This window comes from Melopsittacus undulatus, chromosome 4 (assembly GCF_012275295.1).
Source record: "Melopsittacus undulatus isolate bMelUnd1 chromosome 4, bMelUnd1.mat.Z, whole genome shotgun sequence".
NCBI lineage: Eukaryota > Metazoa > Chordata > Aves > Psittaciformes > Psittaculidae > Melopsittacus > Melopsittacus undulatus.
In genome coordinates this window covers 19,120,339-19,142,806 of record NC_047530.1, presented here as the reverse complement: position 1 = coordinate 19,142,806, position 22,468 = coordinate 19,120,339, and the positions used below count along the sequence as shown (strand labels likewise).

General features: G+C 37.9%; 1 protein-coding gene across 1 annotated transcript in view; it reads left to right on the top strand.

Annotated features, from left to right (window-relative positions):
• Nucleotides 1–19,643, top strand: part of SGPP1 (sphingosine-1-phosphate phosphatase 1) — a 28,182-nt gene extending 8,539 nt beyond the window's left edge. The window contains exons 2-3 of the mRNA XM_034061933.1: nucleotides 10,937–11,026; nucleotides 13,311–19,643. Coding sequence (XP_033917824.1) covers nucleotides 10,937–11,026; nucleotides 13,311–13,862 — 642 coding nt within the window. The 3' untranslated portion in view covers nucleotides 13,863–19,643. The remainder of the gene's footprint in view (nucleotides 1–10,936; nucleotides 11,027–13,310) is intronic.
• The last annotated feature ends 2,825 nt before the right edge of the window (nucleotides 19,644–22,468 follow it).

Genomic DNA, 22,468 nt, shown 5'->3' with positions numbered 1-22,468 from the left:
TTATCTCTCTACTATAGTGTACACTTAACATTTCATTTTACAGTTCTGTAATGCAGTGTTTGCCATTTACTGGGATAACCACTTTGACCTTAGAGATACTTATTCCACATGTATCTGTTGTAGCAATTTTTTGCCGTGAATGTTCATACATCTTCTCAACTGAAAATCCTGGGATTGGAAGAATGGTATAATCTTTTTTTTTTTTTTTTAAATTTGTGATAAATGAAATTTGTCTCTGAAATTTTCTTCTGGTAGTTGAATTCAGTAGTTTGAAATAAGAGAAATAGTTTCCCAAATACTCATCATTGCTTCTAAAGTCATCTGGATTTATAGACAAACTATAAGTATCAAAGCTTCCTTTAATATGATTCGTTGTCCAGCTGAAGGGTAATCACTAAAATGGAACGCAGACATGAACAATGACTTCAGGTACCCTGGTTCCGTTGCTTCCATCCTGCTCAGCTACTTCTATCACATTCAGTCTTCTGTTGGAGCTTTTAAAATATGTCTTTCGATAACAGGTTGTAAAGGCTGTGGTACCTTCACATCTATTTCAAGGCTAAGGTATCAACATTTCAAATGCTGCTGCTAAGAAAGCTGGTGATTCATGAGCCCATAAGCCTTAAGCCATTAAACTTGCAAACAGCAAATGGTTTAGAAACAGTTTTCAGCTAGAAGCATTTTGACATATCGGTAAATATTTTCAGGCCTTAGTGGCTTACAGGCCAACAATTTGAATATATATGACTACTTTTTGCCATCTCATTACAAGACTAGGTTCAGCTTTGGACATGCAGGTACTGTGAGGAGAGATAGCCCCTGCCAAGCAGCATAATTCCTAGTGCAAAGTAAGTTAATGGCTTCTATGAAAATATCCCACAAGTATCAAGGACTGTAAAACTCAAACTGAGCTTAACTGTGGGAGACGCAGTGAAATAGCCTGTTCAGTGGCTCAGCTTGACAGATAAAATGATAGAAGCAGTTCGCCTGACAAAGAGCGTTTGCCACTGAAGGATGTGGTTTGGAAGCACATTGAATTTCTCAAAACAGGTGGCAGACTGTTCTGAGTTATGTCCTTCCAGGCTGTGGCCCAGCAATTACACACACAGTGATGCAATGGGTGCTTGCTACTGAGGAATAAAGCTTTGTACTATTTTGCCCCTGCAAAGGTCCCCATGTGATGGAAATGGGTACAACCTGAGTGGAGCATTCTGCTTTACATACACAGCCTACTGTAATTTTCAAGCTATTGTTGCACTTGAGCCTTAAACTGCAAAGTGCATAAACAAAACATGACAAATTTTGCTCCTTATCACTCTGATATGCAAAATAAAATGAAAAGCAGTGAACAAATCAGCCACAGCTGTGCCACCTCACTAACGAGTCTCTCCCATACCATTAACTTTTGCCTGTTCTGACATCTGAAGAAATCGGTGTCAGAGGCCAGCAGACTGGATTTGTTTTACACCAGATGTGAGAACGGATGCCAAAAAATGGAGGCTAGTTTTGGAAGCCCAGTGGTTTTCTCCTTCCATTAAGCTGAAGAGCAGCTGTCCTTGAGTTGCCAGTGCAAAAAGCAAAACTAAAGGAACAGCATGGCAGCAGGAGAGGTGCAGGATTGGGATGTTCTTCATCAAGCATATTAAAGAATGATGAATGATCAGCATGGTAGACATGGTTCCTAGGCAGCTTTAGGTAGGATTGTCATTACACAACTAAAAATTAGTCACAAGCATGTGAAAGCCATGCCAGGCCATTCACTTTTGGATTTCAAATAAAGTACTGAGACTGTTAGTTGGGAAGAGCAGGGGTGGGAAAATAAGTCAGCTGTGGTTTCCTAATATGAAGACCTCTATTGAATTTACTGGGTAAAATATCTCTGCTAGAGAGAGCCTGATTAGGCAAGGCTCAGCTTGGCTTGACTAATACAGGGTAAGCTAGGCTAGGCTAGGTTAGGTTAGGCTATGCTAACAGGCTAGGCTACATCAGGCTAGGCTGATCCAGGCTAAATTAAGCTAGGCTGGGCTAGGTTAACTCAGGCTAAACAAGGTTAGGCTAGGCTAACCCAGGCTAGGATAACCCTGGCTACCCTAGGCTAGGCTAACCAAGGCTAGGCTATGCTAGGCCAGGCTAATCCAGGCTAGTATGCTAAGCTACTCCAGCTAGGATAACCCATGCTAAACAAGGCTAGGCTAGGTTAGGTCGTGCTAACTGAGGCTCACTGAGGATAGGCTAATCCAGGTTAACCAAGGTTACCTCGAGGTAACTAAGTTAAGGAGGGTAGGCTAATCTAACCCGAGCTAATCTGACCCAGTGCAATCCCAGTGGGCTAACCTCACCTGGGATAATCTGACCCGGTGCAATCCTAGTGGACTAACCTCACCCGGTTATCTGACGGGATAAACTGACCCAGGCTAATCTGAGCTAATCTGACATGGGATAAACTGACCCAGGATAAACTGACCTGGGCTAATATGAGCTAATCTGACCCAGGATAAATTGACCCGGGCTAATCTGAGCTAATGTGACCCGGGATAAACTGACCCGGGCTAATCTGAGCTAGAAAAAAAATCTGACCCAAGATAAACTGACCCGGGATAATCTGAGCTAATCTGACCTGGGCTGATTTGAGCTAATCTGACCTGGGCTGATTTGAGCTAATCTGACCTGGGCTAATCTGAGCTATCTGACCCCGGGATAATCTCACCCTGGCTGTAGGCTGATGCCTATCCCCAGGCTAGGGGTTAACCAGGTTAACCCAGGTTCTCCAGGTTAACCCAGGCTTGGCTAGGCTAGGTACCTGGCCACAGTAAACTAACCAGGCTATGCTAGGCTAATCCAGTCTAGATTAGGTTAGGCTAAACCAGGCCAGGCTAACCCAGGCTAAACAAAGCTAGGCTAACCCAGACTAGGCTAGGATATGGTAACCCAGGCTAGGCTAGGCTAACCCAGGTTAACCAAGGCTAGGTGAGTTTAAGCTAGGCTGGGCTAGGCTAGGCTCACTCAGGCTAAACAAGGTTAGGCTAGGCTAACCCAGGCTAGGATAACCCTGGCTACCCTAGGCTAGGCTAACCAAGGCTAGGCTATGCTAGGCCAGGATAGGATGGGCTAGGCTATACTAACTCAGGCTAATCCAGGCTAGGCTAACCTAGGCTAACACAGGCTAGGATAGGCTATGCTGTGCTAACCCAGTCTAGGCTGGGCTAGGCTGTGCTGGGCAAGGCTGGGCCAGGCCAGGCTAGGCTAGGCAAGGCAAAACCTGTAAGAGGTCAATGGTGAATTTTGAAGTGCCAGTCATCCTTTTGATAAAATCCTAAGGAAGCCTTTTTCTTACAGTTATTTACTGTTTCCTTTACATGCTTTGAAGATCTGAATATCCTTCTGTTTTACTATTCTTGACTCATGTTTTCACTCTTTAATTGAACTTTCTAATTATTTTGTGTTTCAGAAGTCCCTTTCTTTCCATTTCTTTATAGCCTGGGCATGACTTCATGCGAATGTCTAACTGAACTATAAACTGTCTTTATAAATGTAATTTTTTCCTTGAAAGCTATATCTTACTGCAGTGACGAAAGTTTTGTCATGTGTTAGATTAAGATGTCTGTCTAAAATCAATAATGTTGAGGTAACAACATTGGTTTCTGCTAGGTTCTCAATTACTTTCTCAGTTGTTTGTCATAGGAATAATATGAGTTGTTTCCCCTGCAGGCTATAAAACCAGCCTGTTCTCCTTTCATCACTTCTGCATACTTCACTTTTACTCTCCTAAGTGTAACACAGATTTTTAGAGCCCTGGACCTGTGAAGTAGCAAAATGATTCTTCTGTAGTCCATTCCAGGGGATAATAGCCTCCCTGTATAAAGCATCATAAATATCCCTGGACAACAGTTGGCTCTTTCTTGTTACATTGCACAATTGCTATGGAATCTATTCCTGAATTTGCCATGCTCTTTGAAGAGATGTCTGGGAGAAATTTACTTTGCAGTCTTTCCTTCGCACCTCCTGTTTCCTGTGATCCTTTGCACCTTTTGTTCTCTGTTGCCCTTTTCGTCTTTTGCAGGTTCCATCTTGCTCTTTGTATCTGTTTGTATAACAAGTACAGCTGTAGAATTGCTAGTTTTTTAGTGTCTCCCTCTCCTCTCACTGCCCCTCTTTTTTCACCCTCCTGATCCATTGTGTTAAGGATAGTTTCTGATGTCATTCTGCTCTTGAAGTTGCTACATTTTGCCACAGAGGGGAAATGCAATCATGCGGTGCTCTTCACTGGGAGCTTTATTTTTGCTCTCTCTTGATCTACTGTATCTGAAATAAATTACACGATACCTGCATGATGTCAGTAAAGGCTCTGCTAGGCAAAGGAGCACTTGAAACAGCATAGTCTTGTGGAAATGGGAGCAGCTGTAATGGGGCAATTGAGTCAGCAGCTGCTTGTTACTCTAATTGTTCTTACCTCGAGGAAAGACAAAGTTTTCCTGAATGAGGCTTCAGAGGTAACAGGCAACTTGGAGAAGGTAAATTGAAGTTCTGATCCCATCACATCATGGAAGAGAAGCTGCCCTTATTTGCCTTTGTTTTTTCATGTGTCCTGTGTTATAAGGGAAGAAGGTAATGATACAGAGCAGAGAACACACTATTTTGACTTTTTTTTTTAAATGAACCAAAACCAACAAAAAAAGGGGGAGGGGGAAACAAAACAAACAAAAAAAAACCCCAGAAAGTAGAAATTGAGTCATCTTGACTTTCTCGTCAGGGGAACATATGTGAGAGGCCATTCAGACTTGGTGGCATGAACATTTTGGATTTCAAGGACATGCAGAATATCTAACATCATTGTAGCCTGGCAGAGCCTTGCTGACATATTTCACAGCACAGAGCAGCTCTGCAGTTAGAGTTGTTATGTTTCCTAACAGGGTATCTGTAGCATGTTGTGAATGGTAACTGTTGTAACTGAATTCTAGGCTATGGTCCTTAAAACCCAAAGTGCTACCCAACTGGCAGAAACCTTAATGCAGTTTGCCTTTGTCTTCTAATTCATGTAAGCAACAGTGGAAAATGCCAGAGTGCTTGGGAGTTAGTCCAAGAGGAGGACAGGTATGCAGCTGGTCATCCATCTTACTGCTTTTGAGAACATAGGTAATTACTCTGTGCCATACACCTTTTTGATGAAATGCCTTTTGGAACATCAAAGCTGTTTGACTGGTTCCAAGGCAGAGACCATTTTTCTGACCAAATGGGGTTTAGTAACTCTTCCAGTCTAGTTGCAGTGTCTTTCAAGGACTGTTTAGCTTCTTGAGGTTTATGAGCCTACAGAGTTTTTGTATACCTAAAATAAGGCAGAAAACGTGGACTTGGTGTTTATTGTACAATTAGCTTGGACTTACAGGCCAACAGCATTGCAGGTGGATGTGGTGTGTCCCCGTAACAATCCTAGTAAACCTGAGGCTGACTGCTCCTTCCCAGTTCTGTACCTTTTCCATGGGTTTTGTAGTGGTATGTCTTTAGAAGCAGTAGTAGGTCTTCTGGTGCTAAAATAAATTTCCAGACCCAAATATTTGCCGTGCTTGAAAGCCTGGCTTTCATCTGTACTGTCAGACTTATTTCCTGCCTTAAAGCGCAGAGATGACAGCTGGTCTGTTCTTAATGGACAGTCCCTGATGGAGTGTGGGAATTTGGGAGTATTTGGGTATCCTCTGGAGCTCCACTCAGAAGATACCAAGAGCTTCTGTTAGGCATTAATGCACATAAAACGTTTGAGTGAACACAGGTAGGATGTTCTTGAGTCCCTGGCAAAGATTCCTGCTTGCTGGTGCTGTTGCAGAATGATGCCACATATTGTTCTCTTTTGTTCTCTAAAGCACATCGAACTTGAGCAAAGCCACTTGCTTTCCTGCAAGTCATCCTTCACTTCTGTTTTGCTTTAAGTAACACATTTTTAGAGCCTTGAACCCATGAGGTAGCAAAATGATTCTTTGCAAGTCTTTTCTAAGAGACAGTAGTTTCTGTGAGTAAAATATTGTTAGTATCCCCAGCACAAAGCAGAACCTGAGCAATACAAATGGTAGTGGCAGGAAGACTAGAGAAAAACCCTGCTTCTTCTTACTTTCTGCCATGATAAACAAACTTGTCTTTTATGTCAGTGCACAGCATAAGCATTGTTCAGTTCCTCCTAGCTGTTTGTAGAAACAAAATGTTAACTTTCATCATTAGTTAGTCTTATGACTGTCATACAATCTGTTGGTTGTAGGTAGGGGTTGCTTCTCTCTGCCTGATCTCCCTATCACCTTCCTTCCTTCTGAGACTATGAAAGCCATTTAGACTATGGAGCTTGCTTCCCTTTTTGTCTATTCTAAAGTAACACAGTGTGTGGTGAAGGGAAAAAAGTCCTGGACTTCATACAGAATGATCAGAAATTATTTGTTCGTGAGATACACTCTTGGATAAAGAAAGAGCTATAGGTTTTTCAAGCCTGCACTATCCTCAGGTCAATCTCAATCAGAGGAGGGCCTGAAGATGACTAGAGATTTGACTTGTTCACAGGAAACGCAAGAAAATTTGTAACTTAATATGTGAATTTAAGAAGTCAATACACCATTTTGTTGGGTTTTGGGGGGGGGGTTTGTTTTTTATTAAGATACTTGGTGATCTGTCCTTTAGTCACACACATCAACACTTGGACACTTTTCTTAATGGGTATGTTTCCTTCAAACATTTTAAAACCAAGTGTCAGCAGAGGTATCTTTTTAATATCTGTGTTGAATTTGTGTCTGTTTCTGATCTCTGCCTTGCTGCAATTCCACCTGCTTTCACTTCATATTCTAATCTTGTAGTTGTACTACATGCTTATGCATATTATCGACGTTGTATTCTGGCCTTCAGAAAAATGCTTGTGCAAGCCAGATATCAGCAATTTGATCTAATATGGAATGTGGGTACTTTTCTCAAGGAGAAGTAGTGACAGGTAAATACTGGTTTTGAGCCAGCATGTGACTCTGAAGTTCACATTAAGTGTACTGTGCAAGTATATTTTTGCATAAGATTAAGATTTTCAGATCACAAGTTGTTTTTTTTTTCCCTTAATTTAACAAAAAGAAAGCAGTATGCAGTTCAACAAATACTCCCCATACTAAAAATTGTTGGGGTAGCATGATAGCTACGGAGATATGAGTTTTTGAGGATATACATGTGCAAAATACATGCAGTTAATAATTTCTAGATTAAACAACATGTAGAAAATGTTTGCTAGTACCTCGACATTGCTTTATTTTCAGACAGTAATCTGAAAGTAAATTTACGGCATCAAGGTGATGTCAGCTTGGTGTGCTGCTGAGCTGCCTTCTTGCTGAGCTAAAAGATGTGTGGGAGTGTTAATATTCTCCTTTAGTCACCTTGTCCACTTATCTATATTTGTGAGGACAAAACATGTGGTTGCCTGATCACCTGAAGGTAGATTTTTAAGCAGCTACTGCCAGTTTGGTGTCCTAGGAATTCTTGAACCCAATGGCTGCTCTTAAATGGTATGGGTGAAAGCAGTCCAAGGAGGAGGCAGGGTGTTTGTGAGCTTTATTTGTGTTGAAGTATTGGATGGTTCTGCTTGATTTCTAGTGGTGTCTAAAGAGGCCAGTGAACTGTGAAGGCCCAAAGTGTATGTACAGCTTTATGATGCTCTGCAGTGGGGTACTGGGGTTGTGGGAAGAAATTCTGATCAGTAATGCAGGGAAGTGTGGATATAACATGGGGCGAAACCAGGACAGATGATGGTTAAAACCTTCTTTAGGTGAAATTTTATTTCTGTACTTCATATGAAAAGATGTCTTTAAACTGATAGTTATTTTACTGATTGGTAGGTAAGCTTCACACATAAACTGATAGTTGTCCAGGTGTGCTGGTTATGTAGTGGGGGAGCATAGAAAAGAATGGTTTGTGTGGGAACGAAGCACAGAAACACACTTAACTGTTGTATTGTGCATTATTCCAGAGGAAATGAGAATAATTGTTTGGTTCTTCTGCTTTTTCATTGTGAACAACCCAGCTCAGCACACTGTAATGGGTAAGCTCTCTTGGTGGAAATAAACTGGGTTTAGGACTTCTGTGATTATCATTATCATGCATTAAAAATACCATAAATCAGCATGTCCCTAATACTGCAGATATGTTTGTGGACAGGTCATGCTAAAACTGTTTCAGTATGAATAATTTGTCTGGGTTTACGCTAAAATATCTTTTACTTTAAGATTATATGAATTGGGGTAAAATGTATAATTGGCTTTTTATTTGTGATTCAGTAAGGAAGTGTTTCAGCTCTTAGATACAGATGCTTTGCTACAGAACTAAACTAGCCAGTGTTTTCAGATATTTTAATGAGTATTCTCAATATTATTAACAACAGAATTAGAGTGAGATATGAGAGAGTCAGATACTCTTTTTGAACTTTTCTTGGAAGCTGGAGCTTCTGACAATTCCCTTCTTCCCCAAACACTCCTCCTTTGAGAGCTCCTGACTGAGAGTGAACATTTCTTTTACTTTTCAGAATTTATTTGATTCTCCCTGCTGTTCACAGTGACCTGCCCAGGACTCTTAAAGTAAGACTTCTTACCTACACCTTTTCCTTCGTACTTCTTAGGGTCTTGCTTTTTTAGGTGCTGTAACTTCTCCCCCACTATGGTTATCATTAGCTGCTACAGCCTGCTGAGCCTGGCACTTCATGGGTCTTCTTGCTAAAGCTCCAGCTTCTGTTTCTGTCAGGTATTTCAGAAACACAGGAAAAATCTCTATTAAAGAAGAATCTTATTCTTGATTGGGGCCTGAAAGCACAAAAGATGTGTGCCAGGAAACAAGAATGGCCATATGGTATCAAGGGATGTGCAAAAATGTTTGAAACTTGCATATGAACACATGTAAGTTCATTCTACCACCAAGTGATTGTGATGGTATTAATTTTTCTAGTCAAGAGGTCTGCATTGCTTCTGGAGTTACTAAACCTTCCCTTGCTAGTCTCTCTCTGGGGAACAAGAAGTCTGTCTTCCCAGGCTTTCATGTTGTGGGGCAGGTAAGGATGTGCTAGAAGCTCCTCTCTACTTCAGAGAATATAGGATATACCTATCCCTCTATATACATACAGCATTTCTGCTTTGGTAGTCCTCAGGGGTGAGGGGAGAGTGGAGCAGGAGGTTGTGTGGCTGAAGTGTCTTCCAGGTGCAGGCAGCACTACTTGTACCCTGAGATCAATGGAAATGATGGAAGAGGCATAATGGCATAATGTATTCTGGTTGGGCAGCAGAGGGTACAAGGATTGCTTTTGTGGCTGCTATAACAATGCTGGCATCTGATGACTCCGCAGTCATGTCTTGAGTGTGACCTAGTTACTGGTGTATTGCCCGTAATTAGCATAATTCAGAAAGGCCGGAAACTAAATTTGTTCCTTCTTCATTTCAGTTAGAAATGAATCATTAAATATGTAATTTTGTTTAGGTTACAATTTGTAGGTGAATGTCATAGAAAAAAGACATGTTGCTACAGGAATTAGAGTTTGAACTAGATGTAACACAACTGTGAGCTGTTAACACAACTGTGGCATATAGAATTGATTTTTAATGTGAAATTTGTTTCTTATATGAAGCATAAGCTTCCCAATTTTCCACTAGTTTCAGAAAATTTCTGTAGGTTTGTCATGCTAACGTGCTCCTGGAGCTAAGAATTCAGAGAAGGTTGGAATAATGTGGAAGACTTGTAATATCCTCCCAAACCTTTCACTGAAAAACTGATTTAGAAGCTTGTCAGTCTGTCAAGTGGCCTTCAGAGAGGATATACACCTTTTCTCCAATAGGATTAAAGATACTTTCACTTATTTGTTAGATATTCTACCTCTCAAGTACCCATTAAAGGAGCAAGGCAGAAGGCAAGAGAACTGCCTGCAGTTCTTAGTTTGTATTCCAAGATTTGAGTACATCTAGACTGCCTGTTTGTATTGAAAATGCTTATTATGTAGGAAGTGAAGCAGTTTTGGAAGCATGCTGTTTTGTCTTGTGACTTCTTCTTTTATAGAATAAGTATTTTTAATACTGAAAGGAGGAAGCTGTATCCTGTCTTGTATAATGTTTTGCAATACGGTAGTTAGGGCAGGTATTTCATTATGTGTTGCAAGATGTGAATTGGCATACTTTTATCCAAAACGTAAGAAAGTCAAAATGCTAAGTTTCTGCACATGCTCACACATGCTGATTAAAATGGAGTGTTTTGTTTTTTCCTGGTAAACAGTACTTATTAATTTAAAAATCTATCAGACGATAGAAATAATTTGAAATAAGTCCTTGATTATTTATGTTCAATAAATATGGATTGTAATAGGAAACTTATATGGGTTTAGGGAGAACAAAAATTATTACTATTCCATGAGTTTCATATGGATGCTTAGATATTGAGTCAGGGACTGCAGAAAGGAATTGAATTTATTTGTAAATTGTTATGAGTTCTTCTTTTTCAGAAGGGTGAAACTACTAGATTCTGCCTGGATAATTGTTAACAATCCTAAAGTGTGAAACTGTTCTGCAGTTTATAATACAAGGCTTGTCTCTGCCCATCGTGCCAATTTAGGGTTTCTTAAGATGGCAAGACCAGCTGCTACTGAAATCTGTTAACTTCTTACTGCTTTGTCTGAGAAGATATGACCGAAGCCCTGAATTTCATATCCTGAATCCAAAGGAAGAGAATAAGGAAAAAGTTGAAAAACATTAATAATGTTTTGCCATTATGAAAAGTGGATTTCCTTGAGGTGGTCTAATAGGCTTGGGTAGGCTAGGGCAAGGAAAAGTGTAAGCATAAGTTGCATTAATAGGAATTAATTACATAATTAATTATTACAGAATTCTTAGAGTGATTTCTTTTAGATTATTTTTTTCCAGACTCTAATACAATCTCTCCACTTGTTTTTCCTTACCAGTATCCCCTTATGTTTGGACTGATCCTTGCATTCTGCTGGTGTTTGTTGGTTTGCTGTAGTCGAATTTACATGGGAATGCATTCAATTTTGGTAAGAAAATAATCCTACTAAACTTCTATTTTAATGTTGTTCTGATTTCATTAACTTCCATCACACTTAAGCTTTTACAGTGCAGTAATTGTATATAGAACTTTTTATAGAATGGCCTACCATACAGGAACAGAATACTTGCATTTCTCCAGCAGTACATGAGTACAGTAGCTAAAACTAGATGTCAAACTTCTGATAATTTATACTTTTCTTTCATAAACTCAGTTCACAGTTGAAACTTAGCTGATATTTCAGCTAAGTTTTGAAATTGATGACCGCTAAATCATAGACTTAATGTTTCCTCTGCAGAGTAGAAATAGTTTTGCGGGGTAAGAGAGTTGCTGTAAATGTCCACTCAGGTTCGACATCACCTACTCAAAGCATGTGCATTTGAGAGTGCCATGCCAAATGCTAGAGTTTCACTTACCAAACTTCTAAAACAAAATAACAGAGTTATCTTTGAAAAAGGGAATTGCTTATTAAAAAGGATTAAAAAGAATAAAACTGAAACACAACTCCAAGCAATGTAAAAATGGGAAAACAAGATCAGTATAAAATGGTAATCATTAATAGGGATGGTTAAAGAGGTTTTTGAGGATCACTTGCTAGAAGGAGAAAAGTTAACAGAAAACAGCAAGCCTGGTAGTGAGTAGCTGGTTGATGAACGCAGTGTAAAAGGAGCATGTGAAAGTAAGGCAGCTTGGAAAAACTGACTGACATATTTGCATTAGTGATTAGGAGGCTTCCCAAGTCAGAACCATCGTGTGGGGGACAGTGGGATGAACTGATATTTTAGATTACAGTGTCAGCTGATAGTCTGCAAGTCATGCAATAAATAGTGATTCATCATGTAGAGTAGGTTATTCAGCAGTTTCATATCTGATTCCTCTGTAATGTTTGAGTGAATACAATTAACCATGTGTTACCTGTAATAAAATCAACCATGGTGCCTAAGTTGTGGGGGAAAGGAGGAAGGGTTCAGGGTAGTAAATATGGGAGAAAGCTGTTGTGGTTGCTTTTGAAATGAGAAAGTCTGATTTTCCTCTCAGTCAATTCTACTAGAGCTTTTAGCAAGCATTCCATTAGTGGAAGTGAGTAAGAGTGATTTATTGAAGATGGAGCAATACAAATACTGCTGATGCATGTCCTACCCCTGGCTCATGTGGAAAAGTTGCTATATGTAAATTAAGGTGATCTTATTTCTGCAGCTTGGATTTCTAAAAAGCTTTCAACAAATTCCTCCTTAAAAAGTAAAGGTGACAAAAGCTGCAGATAATTCTGTGGAACTGAGTCATCAATCAGCGGTAACTGAAGTTTAATGTTAAATTAAAAAAGAATTTGAGGAACCTTTTAATTAAGAAAAGACATTTTAAAAACTATAATAAAACTGAAAATCAAGTATGAAGCCCCAGAAGTTACCTCTTCTTCTCCTTTAATAGTGGCAAACAATTCTCCATTCTCGCAGTCTTGTTAATCCTGAAGCTGGAGTGGAAAGTCTAAGCCACTGTAATGCTTAGCTGCAGTGGTCCTTCGCTGCCTTACCAGCTGTTGCTGCCAGTGTGCCTGTGTCTTGGCACTCAGATCCAGAGTTGAGCTGTTACAGCAGACTCAGCTGGCAGAACTGACCTAGGTGGGCTAGCTAGTGCTGTGCTGACTGTAGGCTGAGTGCCTGGATAAGGACCATTGTAGCCAGCAAATACAGTCATAGAAGAATCACAGAATGGGCTGGGATGGTAGGGACTATTAAAGGCTATCTAATCCTACATCCCTGCAATGAACAGGAACAACTTCAACATGTTGATGAGCAACCTAGATAAGGTTATTCAGAGCCCTGTCCAACCTGACCTTGCATATTTCCGGGGATGGGACATCTGTCACCTCACTGAGAAACTGGTTCCAGTGTTTTACCACCCTCATTGTGAAAAATTTCTACCTTACATCTAGTCTAGATGTACCCTCTTTTAGTTTAAAACAAGTACTTGTTGTTCTCACTGCAGGCTTTGCTAGAAAATCTGTAGATCTTCAGCTCTGATAATGGATCATTTGGTCATAGTTCCATTCATGATCTGATTATAATGCAGGTGTCATATTAATAAGTGGTCAAATGCAATTCCTTACCTTTAACATAAAAAAGATGTAATTGTGGACAGTAAAGGGAAGAAGATGGGAATTCACAAGTTGCTTTTAACATATCAATGAGACTTCTCTTCTTGCTAAAGTAACTTAAATTATTTTTTTTAAATAGTTATTACACTGAAACTATATTTTTGTCTCTCTTCAACAGGATGTTATTGCTGGATTTCTGTATGCTATTCTTATCTTGGTTGTCTTCCATCCAGTTGTGGACCTGATTGATAACTTCAACTTAACTTACAAATATGCACCCTTAATTATCATCAGTCTCCATTTAGCCCTGGGCATCTTCTCTTTCACTTTAGACACCTGGAGCACATCTCGAGGCGACACAGCTCAAATACTGGGCTGTGGTGCTGGAGTAGCCTGTGGCTCTCATGTTAACTACATGATGGGTCTAAATCTAGATCCTCCTCCCAAGACTTTACCTTTATCACTTTCCTCTCTCACTGTGACTGTGTTTGGAAAAGCCATATTGCGGTTGTTAATCGGAGTAATATTTCTGTTGTTAACAAAAGTAGTGATGAAAAAAGCCACTATTCCACTGGCATGTAAAATATTTTGTATACCACACGACGATGTACGGAAAGCAAGACAACGCATGGAAGTTGAGCTTCCCTATCGTTATATTACATATGGAACGGTTGGGTTCTCCCTCATGTTCATTGTTCCTTGCCTCTTCCACTTCATTGGTCTTTCTTGATGCAGTTTTATCACTTTCAATAGAGAGAACAGAGCTAGCTGCTTTTCAAAGAGGTGCACAATCTGCTAAGGCAAGGCTAGTGAGCTTCGCTTTGGCAGGGTCTTCACTTTAACAGCAATACATAGAAGGCAAAGCATTTAAAGAACTTTGCACATCTTTGTGTATGGTATGGGGTCAAAAGCCAAATATCAATCCACAAGAAGTGCTGAACTCTATAAATGCTGTGTCTAGACTTATTGCTGTAACAAAGTCTGTGTGTGTGATGCAATTAATGTATCTGGAATGTCTGTACCTGTGTACATTGACATTTTAACAGGTATGTCAGGCGGCTGATCAGAAAGCTTCATTCATGACCTGTTTGCCATTTCATAATAACTTACTCAAGTTGTTGGACCACAGACTGCGAAATTTGTTTTCCTCTATTCTTTCCTGAAGCCCTACTTCAAGGTTTTTCAGCTAATAGGCATTTCCAATGGACCAAACTTGTAATGAGTTTGAATTTTTCTAAAGAAGTAAATAGAAGCCTTCATTTTTTTTTTTTTTTTTTTTAGCCCCCTCTACAGACTAAAATGCATGGACTGGTATTGGTAGATACCACTAAAGTGTATGTGATCCAGGTACTGTAGTTTATGGTTTAATAACTGTGCCTTGCTGTTACTAAATTAAGAAATGCCATATATACTGTGATGTAAAAATGCCAAATTTTACTTAAAAATGCTACATAATTAGGCAGATATTTTTAAATGTTAGATTGTCCATCATGTTGCTGGCATGGTTCAAGTTAACTGGAAAATACTCAGTGTAGCCTGATCAAAATTGCATAAATAAAATAACGCAAGAATCATGTCCTTAAGCTAAAGATGTTGTAAATGGACAATAATCCCTTTTGTAAGTATTTTTAATGTGTATTGTAAGTTACTGGAAGAGGATATATTTTTCTGGAGATTGTTTATAGTGGACAGATATTCAAAATTAATTATCTAAACATATAAACAATAAAAACATGCCATTCTGCAAAAAAATGGGCTTCATTTATTATTCCAAACTAATTTAGAAACACCATTGTTTTTAGATACTTTCTTAGGAAATATAATCCTTATTCTTGAAAAAATACATGTATTTTTATCCATTAATATATTTAAAGATAATAGTAACTTTTACTCCATTTAGGTAGGTATAAGACAATTTAATGATCAAATTAAATTTTTAATCATTCTGATAGGTAGATTGTGAGCAGTCAAGACAATATGGTCAATGTATAAACAGTTTGTACATATCTAAGTTTTACTGGATTATTATGCACTTTTCAGCTTTTCATGATCCTTTTCCCAGTGATGAGTAGAATATGACCCTTCAATGGGAATTTCATGTACCTCTTGTGTTTCATTTTGTCCATGTTCATGTGTTGCTTAATCTGTTCTTTCCGTGTCAGGAACAGTCACATTGTATGGCCAGATGTGAATTAGTTTTGTACTGTACTTCTTTTTTTTTTCCCGGGAAAATCATAATTTGGTTGAAAAGTCTAGTGATAGAATATAAAGCTTAAATTTTTTTGTAAATAATATTTGGAATTGGAAAGATTTTTCGTATTGGAGCTCATAACTCCAAACTGTTAATATGTAAATTAACAAAGTTAATCTCTTTCTTCAGAGCACCAAAGTTATGGTACGCCAGCACTAGGTGATACAAAAAACTAACTTTTCTGATGCATTTCTTCAGTGCACTAAGAATGTACCACTATGAATGTATTCAGAACTGATAGTGTATTAAACAACTTCTACAGTTGAGAAGACCTTCCTTAATAGAAAATGGTTTGCTTATTTCAGTGCGTGTTTCTGGATTTGATTTTTCTATCTGTTCCTCTTTTGCAGTTTAATGCTGAATGTGCAGTAAAAGGTAAACTGGTTTCCAAGGTTTCGAGGGAGGGATTTCCACTTGTTTGGCTTTGCACACAATAGTCATTAAATAAACAGCTGGGGGGAATGTACACAAAATGCCTTACACTTAAAGCCCTGAGCAAGCGATGTAGTTCAAATTAGATTAAATTAGTCTGAGGACTGGTGAAAAGAATAGGATAACTTTCTCTGAAGTTTAAAGCATATTCTCCTTAAATATCCTAGCTTCACATTTTATAGCGAAAAAATGTTTAAATTGTAGTACAGAAGAGACAAGTGAGCAAGACTGATCTTTCATGGTACGTATTTGACTTCTAGGAGCTTCAGATTTACCGCATAAGGGTATTCTTAAAGCTGTCTTTCCTAGCTGTGTTTGCTCTCTTCTATGAATGGAAAATAAAATCTACTGTGAAAGAACTAGAATAGGAGAAAAAAAATCATATGCAGGTAGGGCTTTCAATGGGCGAAGGAATATTGCACTGTAGCTTATACTACTGTTACTCATAAAGATATATATTTTTATACATTACATAGGATAACTTCAGAATGTCATGTTCCATGTACCACATAGTCTAGTCCACAGAAAGCGTATATCAATGTTTATACAGCACCTTCACAATGCACCTTCACAACCCTGTTTCTAAGACTGCAACAACTCTACAGAAGTTTACATGAAAAAAATGTTACTATTCTATTTTCATGGTTTATAAGGAGTTACAGTCATGAGGGCAGTTGAGCTCAAAATATCATGCAATATGACTACTGTTATAAAGAACAAAAAATGCAAAAATTTAAAAAACACTTTAAATATGAAATATTTGTATTTTTAATATATTTATGTCTAACAAGAATCTAAGATCCTTCAAATTGGGCATAATAAAACAGCAGGTATAACTAGAGCACTTCCTTTACACAAAGCAATTCCTAGGGTAGAACATGAAAACTGGTTCTTGTATAAGCATCAGCTGGTACCAAATTATTTATAAATAAATTTAATATAACTTTAAAAGGTAGTTAAATGACTCTTCAGAAGGACAGTACACATTAAACCTTTCATGAAGTGGTGTAAAAACATTCATACATCACTGCTTGTTCCAGGTTGTATCATCCCAAGGAGATAAATACTGCTACTGTATAGAAGCAGATACAAATACACATTTATTACAAAAAGCCATGAGTTAAATTTGTCTTCTTTGACTACTATATGAAATAACACCTGAAACAAACAATCGTGTAGAGTGCAATTTGGCATGAAATTCTGTTTTCCAAGAGGCCGAAGAGACTTGAATTATTCTCAGGCTGTGTTAAACATAGGAGTAGGATTTTTCTTGACCTGGCCCTCAATCAGAACTAACATATGCATTGCATCTTGGGCAAGTCTGAGAAGCTATTATTTCGGAAAGAAAATAATGTTTATAAAAGAACTATTACTTCTGCTTCCCATACCATGTACTGGGGTTGAAGCATCTTTCTCCTATGAAGCTCACCTATGAAGCTGTTCAGTCTTTGATCACATTTGCCTTACCACTTACCTTGCAAACTGGGGGGCAGAGGAGGTGGATAAGCTATTTTAAGTTAAATTGGTGAACCAAAGGGAGCTGTATTTTGTTTACTTACTTGGAGATTTGTTTTTTTAAGCTTATGTACAGATTGTCTCCTGTGGGAGAGAATAGTAAATAAAAAACCCCAAACAAATGAAAAATCAGAAGGATGCATTTCTTTTAAAGCAGCATCTCTAAATGTGGTTATGTGGCTTTTTTATTTCTTTTATTACCAGAACAGTGTTAAATTGTCTGGATTTTAAAAGCTATTACGTTTTCCTTTACTACTATCTTGTTAATACTGCTTTCAGTATGTTTTACTCCATTTCTTGCTTATTTCCAAGGGATTGTCCTGAACTTTTTGTAAGCAATTGCTAATTATGTGAAGATTGTAATTCTGAACTTGTAAAAACTTAAGGGCTGTTAGTGGCTGTTAGCTACTCCAGTACACAAAACCAAACCTTGCATGCTGTAAGTAAATTCATCTGTTGTGCTAAAAGTTGTTTATATTTCAGTATTTATTTTCTCAATACAAAATCGATATTTTTCCTTTCGCACACAATAAATACATCAGATACTTAATAACTCGGTAATACGAAGGGGCATTGCTGTTAAATTCCTGTTAAGTTTACTGGGAGTTCTGCAGCTAGTTCCTTCCATGTTACATGGAGAGTGGATCCTGAAGGTCATGTCTATGCTCTAATGTGCACGTATCAGTGTGTGTGAAGTGACTTGCTTTCTAAGGTGTAAATGTAATAGTCTTGCTTTTGAGGTCTGAGATTGCTGTTCTTAAATTCACACTTAGCCCAGTTTTTACAAGACTTTTAAAGGGCTTAACTTGGAAGCTGTTTCTGTAGCTGGAATTGGCTGTTTGTTTGCAGTACTTAATTCATGCTTTCCCCTCTGTACCATAATTGCACTGAATGCCAAGATACCAGAATAATGTCAGTAGGTAAAAGGATGAGAGGAGAACTGATTTCTTGAGGTACTGTGACTCAACTTACTGTAATTGATTCTTAGGTGTTTTTTTTTTGGTCTAATATAGGATGTTTCTAGGTTATACAATTAATTTCTATATTCTGCAAATGTCTTTGAGGAAACTTTGACCTTTTTTTGTGGGGGGAAGTATTATTGAATGACTTCATGCCAGAACTTTATTCTAGTAGAAAAGATTAAGTGGCCTTTTTGTTTCAGCAAAAAGTGATAAGCTTATTTTAAAGTTTACTGTAAATACTGTATTTGTCAAATTGATAGATTAGTTGGGTCACTTATGAAACAAAGGCAAACAAAGCTTGAGACAGAATGTGATACTGTATGTTAGAGAAGATACAGCTCAGTAGGTGTTCTCTAAAAAGTGAATACCACATGCTGAAGTTTAAGCAAATATAACTATGCATTAGAAACATTTCTCTGCACTCTGTTCTGCACCAGAAATAATATGTATGTTGGTAAGAGTCCTTTCAAAGCAATAGGTGTTTGCAGCATATAATAGTAACAGTTACTGGAGAATCAAAGAGGAATGGAGGAGTACAAAGGAGACCATTATCTTCAAGATATTGACCAGTACATAGAAAGTCCTGTCAAGTTGGAAATTTTTATTAGTCAGTAAACTTTGACTAAATTAGTCACTACAGTTTTCCCACAACTTAATTGCTTTTAGAAAGTGTAAAGAAAGACAAAGGTGATATTCCTGAAATAGAAATTAGATCTTAAGGCAGTTCTAGATGTCTAAAGTAATGTAACTGAGAATGATTAATTCATGAGCCAGTAAACTGAAAAGTAACAGCAAAGTCTAAGGAGGATTTTGTCTTAATGCACTTAAAACTATGCCAAAATTTGGCCTATACTTGATTTATATGAAATCTGTAGTATAATATATATATATGAAATATATTGCATATTGGAGTTTAATTTTTTATGTACAGATTTTTTCTTGTTACTGCATTCCCTGATAAAAGCAGGTGTTCATAAAACATAAACCAGTTTTGTCTGTACAAGGCAAGGTTTTGTGTTAGTAGTATTTCAGGAAAGAATGCAGTTGTAACCCCCTGTATCTCAACCTCTTGGAGAACTACTGAAAAAACAAAGCAAAACAAACAAAACAAAACCCCTTTCAAATGCAAGCTCTGAGTTAGAGTATCATATAATGGTTGCTGTATAATAGTGTAGAACTGATGTTTTAAAAATTAATACATTGGAACTTTTTGTTATAGTATCCTTAATGATTTTGTACTCATTGTACACTTCTGCAGTTGTCAACTAATGTTTGAACTCATATTGACTGGTAACTGAAGTGTCTTAACTTCATCTGCAATGAGTGGGTAATAAAAGTACTGTTGGATTGACTTGTGTTTTGTTGTCTTTATTCCTTCCAGTGCTGAGGGGTACATGGTTGGACACATACCACAAGTGTAAAACATGGATCACAAGAAAACGCATCTCTCAGTAACTGTTAGAACAACATTGTCTTTTAAGGTGTGGGCTGAAGATGCATAAGTTTAGAAAAAAGAACAAGGAAATTCTGAAATTAGGTTTTTCTTTTTCCACTGTTTTAAAATGGACTATTTAGCTTCATATAAAGAATAAAACAAACTATTGATCAAACTGTAAATGAAGATTTAAGTTTTATCTGTCTACAGCTTTCGTCAGTTGCTGCACACTGATAAATGAATACGGAAGGAAGCTTTCAGTCTTAACAGATGAGAAACTTGCTTTCTATGAATGTGCCTGTTTGGGGAAAAATAAATCATTTCCCAAATTCTGGAACTCCTCAGTTTGGCTTTCCAGTCTGACAGCTGCTTGGACTTACACTGCACAGTTTAATGAGGCAGCTCAGTCCTTGACTGAAATCAGAATCCTCATGAAAAACGACGAGATGAATTTGTATCCTGTTGGATCACCTCCTAGTAATTTCTACCTGCCTCCTGAATCTGCTTTGAAAATTGGCCAACTGTGGGCATTTTTATTCCTCAGACTATTACATATCTACAGGTTTCTATGGAATGTATGTAGGCAGTATATTTGCATGAGCTTTGCTTCCTCAATAAAACAGACTAATTGCAGAATACTGTTAATTTCAAATGCTGAATTTTGTTTTACCATGGTCCCAAGATGCTTTAACTCCTGCTTAATATACAGGCATGAGAAAGTATTAGTTCATTTGTGTGTTTGCATTACTTTTAAATAACCTTAAGTTATTTGGAGAAGTGCAGCAAAAAAAATACTGGTCAGCACAACTCTCACTTCCTCTCTTCCTGCTGTGTGTAACAGTGCCCAGTGAGGAAGTTTCAGCAGTTAAGTAGTGTTTCCAGTGTTACAGAACACTGTAGAAGAGGTGGTAACTGCCCCTTGAAAATAAGCTGTTAGGCCATTTCAGATCTATTAATGGGACACTGTAAAGCATTCCTCCTTTTGATAGCCTGAAGCATTTATGTGGAGATAGCTCAGGAGATTCTACTTGTTACATAAGGTAAACACTTTTATGCTAAGCAAATGTCCTACCACTTGAAGAGTTTGCTGTGACTTTTGTTTTGTTGTCCTACCAAGGCCTTTCTGTCCTGTTACAGCTGTCAAAAATGTAGATGACCAGGATGTTAATTCAAGCACATCAGAAATGCATGATCTGTTGGTTAAGAGTTTGTTCTGTAAGTTTCAAGTTACTTCTGAAGATGCTGAGACAAATGGAGAGGGGGGAAAAAAAAAAGAAAAACCCCCAAACCCAACACAAAAACATGCCCCAAAAAGCCCCAATGACAACAAAAAAACCCCAACACTCAAACCCCCGAAAGGATAAACTTAAAAGAACCTCAACAAACGTAACTAAATCACCTTGATGGCAAGATTTTAATTCATTATTCCACTGTTGTTTTATCTTTTATGGCCTCTGCTGAGGAAACAAAGGTTTACTGTAAGGATTTAAGTTGTTACTAAAGTATATGTCTGGTCCCTTGCTTCACGCGGTGACTCATATGTGCTTAGTCTTTCTTATTATTAGTTCTAAATGAAATATTTTTGAAAGGATTTGGAGTAAGCATTCATTCTTTGCTTCAACAGCTGACGGAGCTTAAGTGATAGACTCATGCCGGTTTAGTTCATGCTACTGAACTGAAACCAGAAAGGTGTAATTGGAACTCTTCTGATCAGCCAATGTTGACCAAATATTTCTGAATTGGTAATTAAATCTCCATAGACCTGAGATTTGGATCTTCCTCAGTTGTATACTGTCTGTTGCTCCTTCCATGAGACTTTACAATGAAAAGAGTGGATGAGATACAGGATAACTACATAAACCTTTAAGGTACAAATGGTCTCTAATATTCCTCTGACATCAGTTTAGCCACGATTTACACACAGATTGTCTAATTTGTTTTTACTTTTTACTTGCTAATTTGCAAAAGTAAAAGCAAGTTCCAGCCCAAAAGCTTAAATCTGCATTCCACTGGGAACTGTCCTTCCATTTCACATTTTATTTCAGAGCTTTCTCTGTGCTTTGAACTTTGTCTGTGAAGAACAATTGGATGTAGAAACACTTGGTTTTCTTTTTTGAAGGATTTTCTTACTAGCCCTTTAATTGTAAAATATTTATTACACCATTTATTATTGACTTAACTGAATGCTCTGGTGTTTTATACAAGTGAATTATTCTGACCACATACAGTAACTTTTCCAGATAACATGGCGAATACTTGGTTTACAGATGATGTGGGTTTGGTATGGTTTATAGCATTCCTTTCCAATTATGGCTGGTATGCTTGTTTTTTACTTGCCTCTAATGTTCCAACCCTCCCTCCCCTTCTGGAACAAATACATTCTTCTGCCCCCGCAACTAGTGAACATATCTTACATTCTGAAGAGAAGTATTTTCCTGTTTTTACTACATAATAAATCTTTTAGGTGTGGGAAATTATTCTAAATCTGCTAATAATCTGCGGGGTTTGTTGTGTTATTTTCCCTCTAAAGACATTGCAGCCATTTGTAGGGGAGCCAAACTAGTTTTCTTAACCTCGGAAGTAAAGTAACAAGATTCCTTTACACCACCATAAAAATCAGTGAAAAGCTGCTGCTTAAACAGATGCTTCATAATGAAATTTAGAGAAGTTTAGACTACTCAACAAGAGGATCTTATTTCTGTGGCTACTATTCTAAAACTTGTTAGTCGAACAGAACTAAA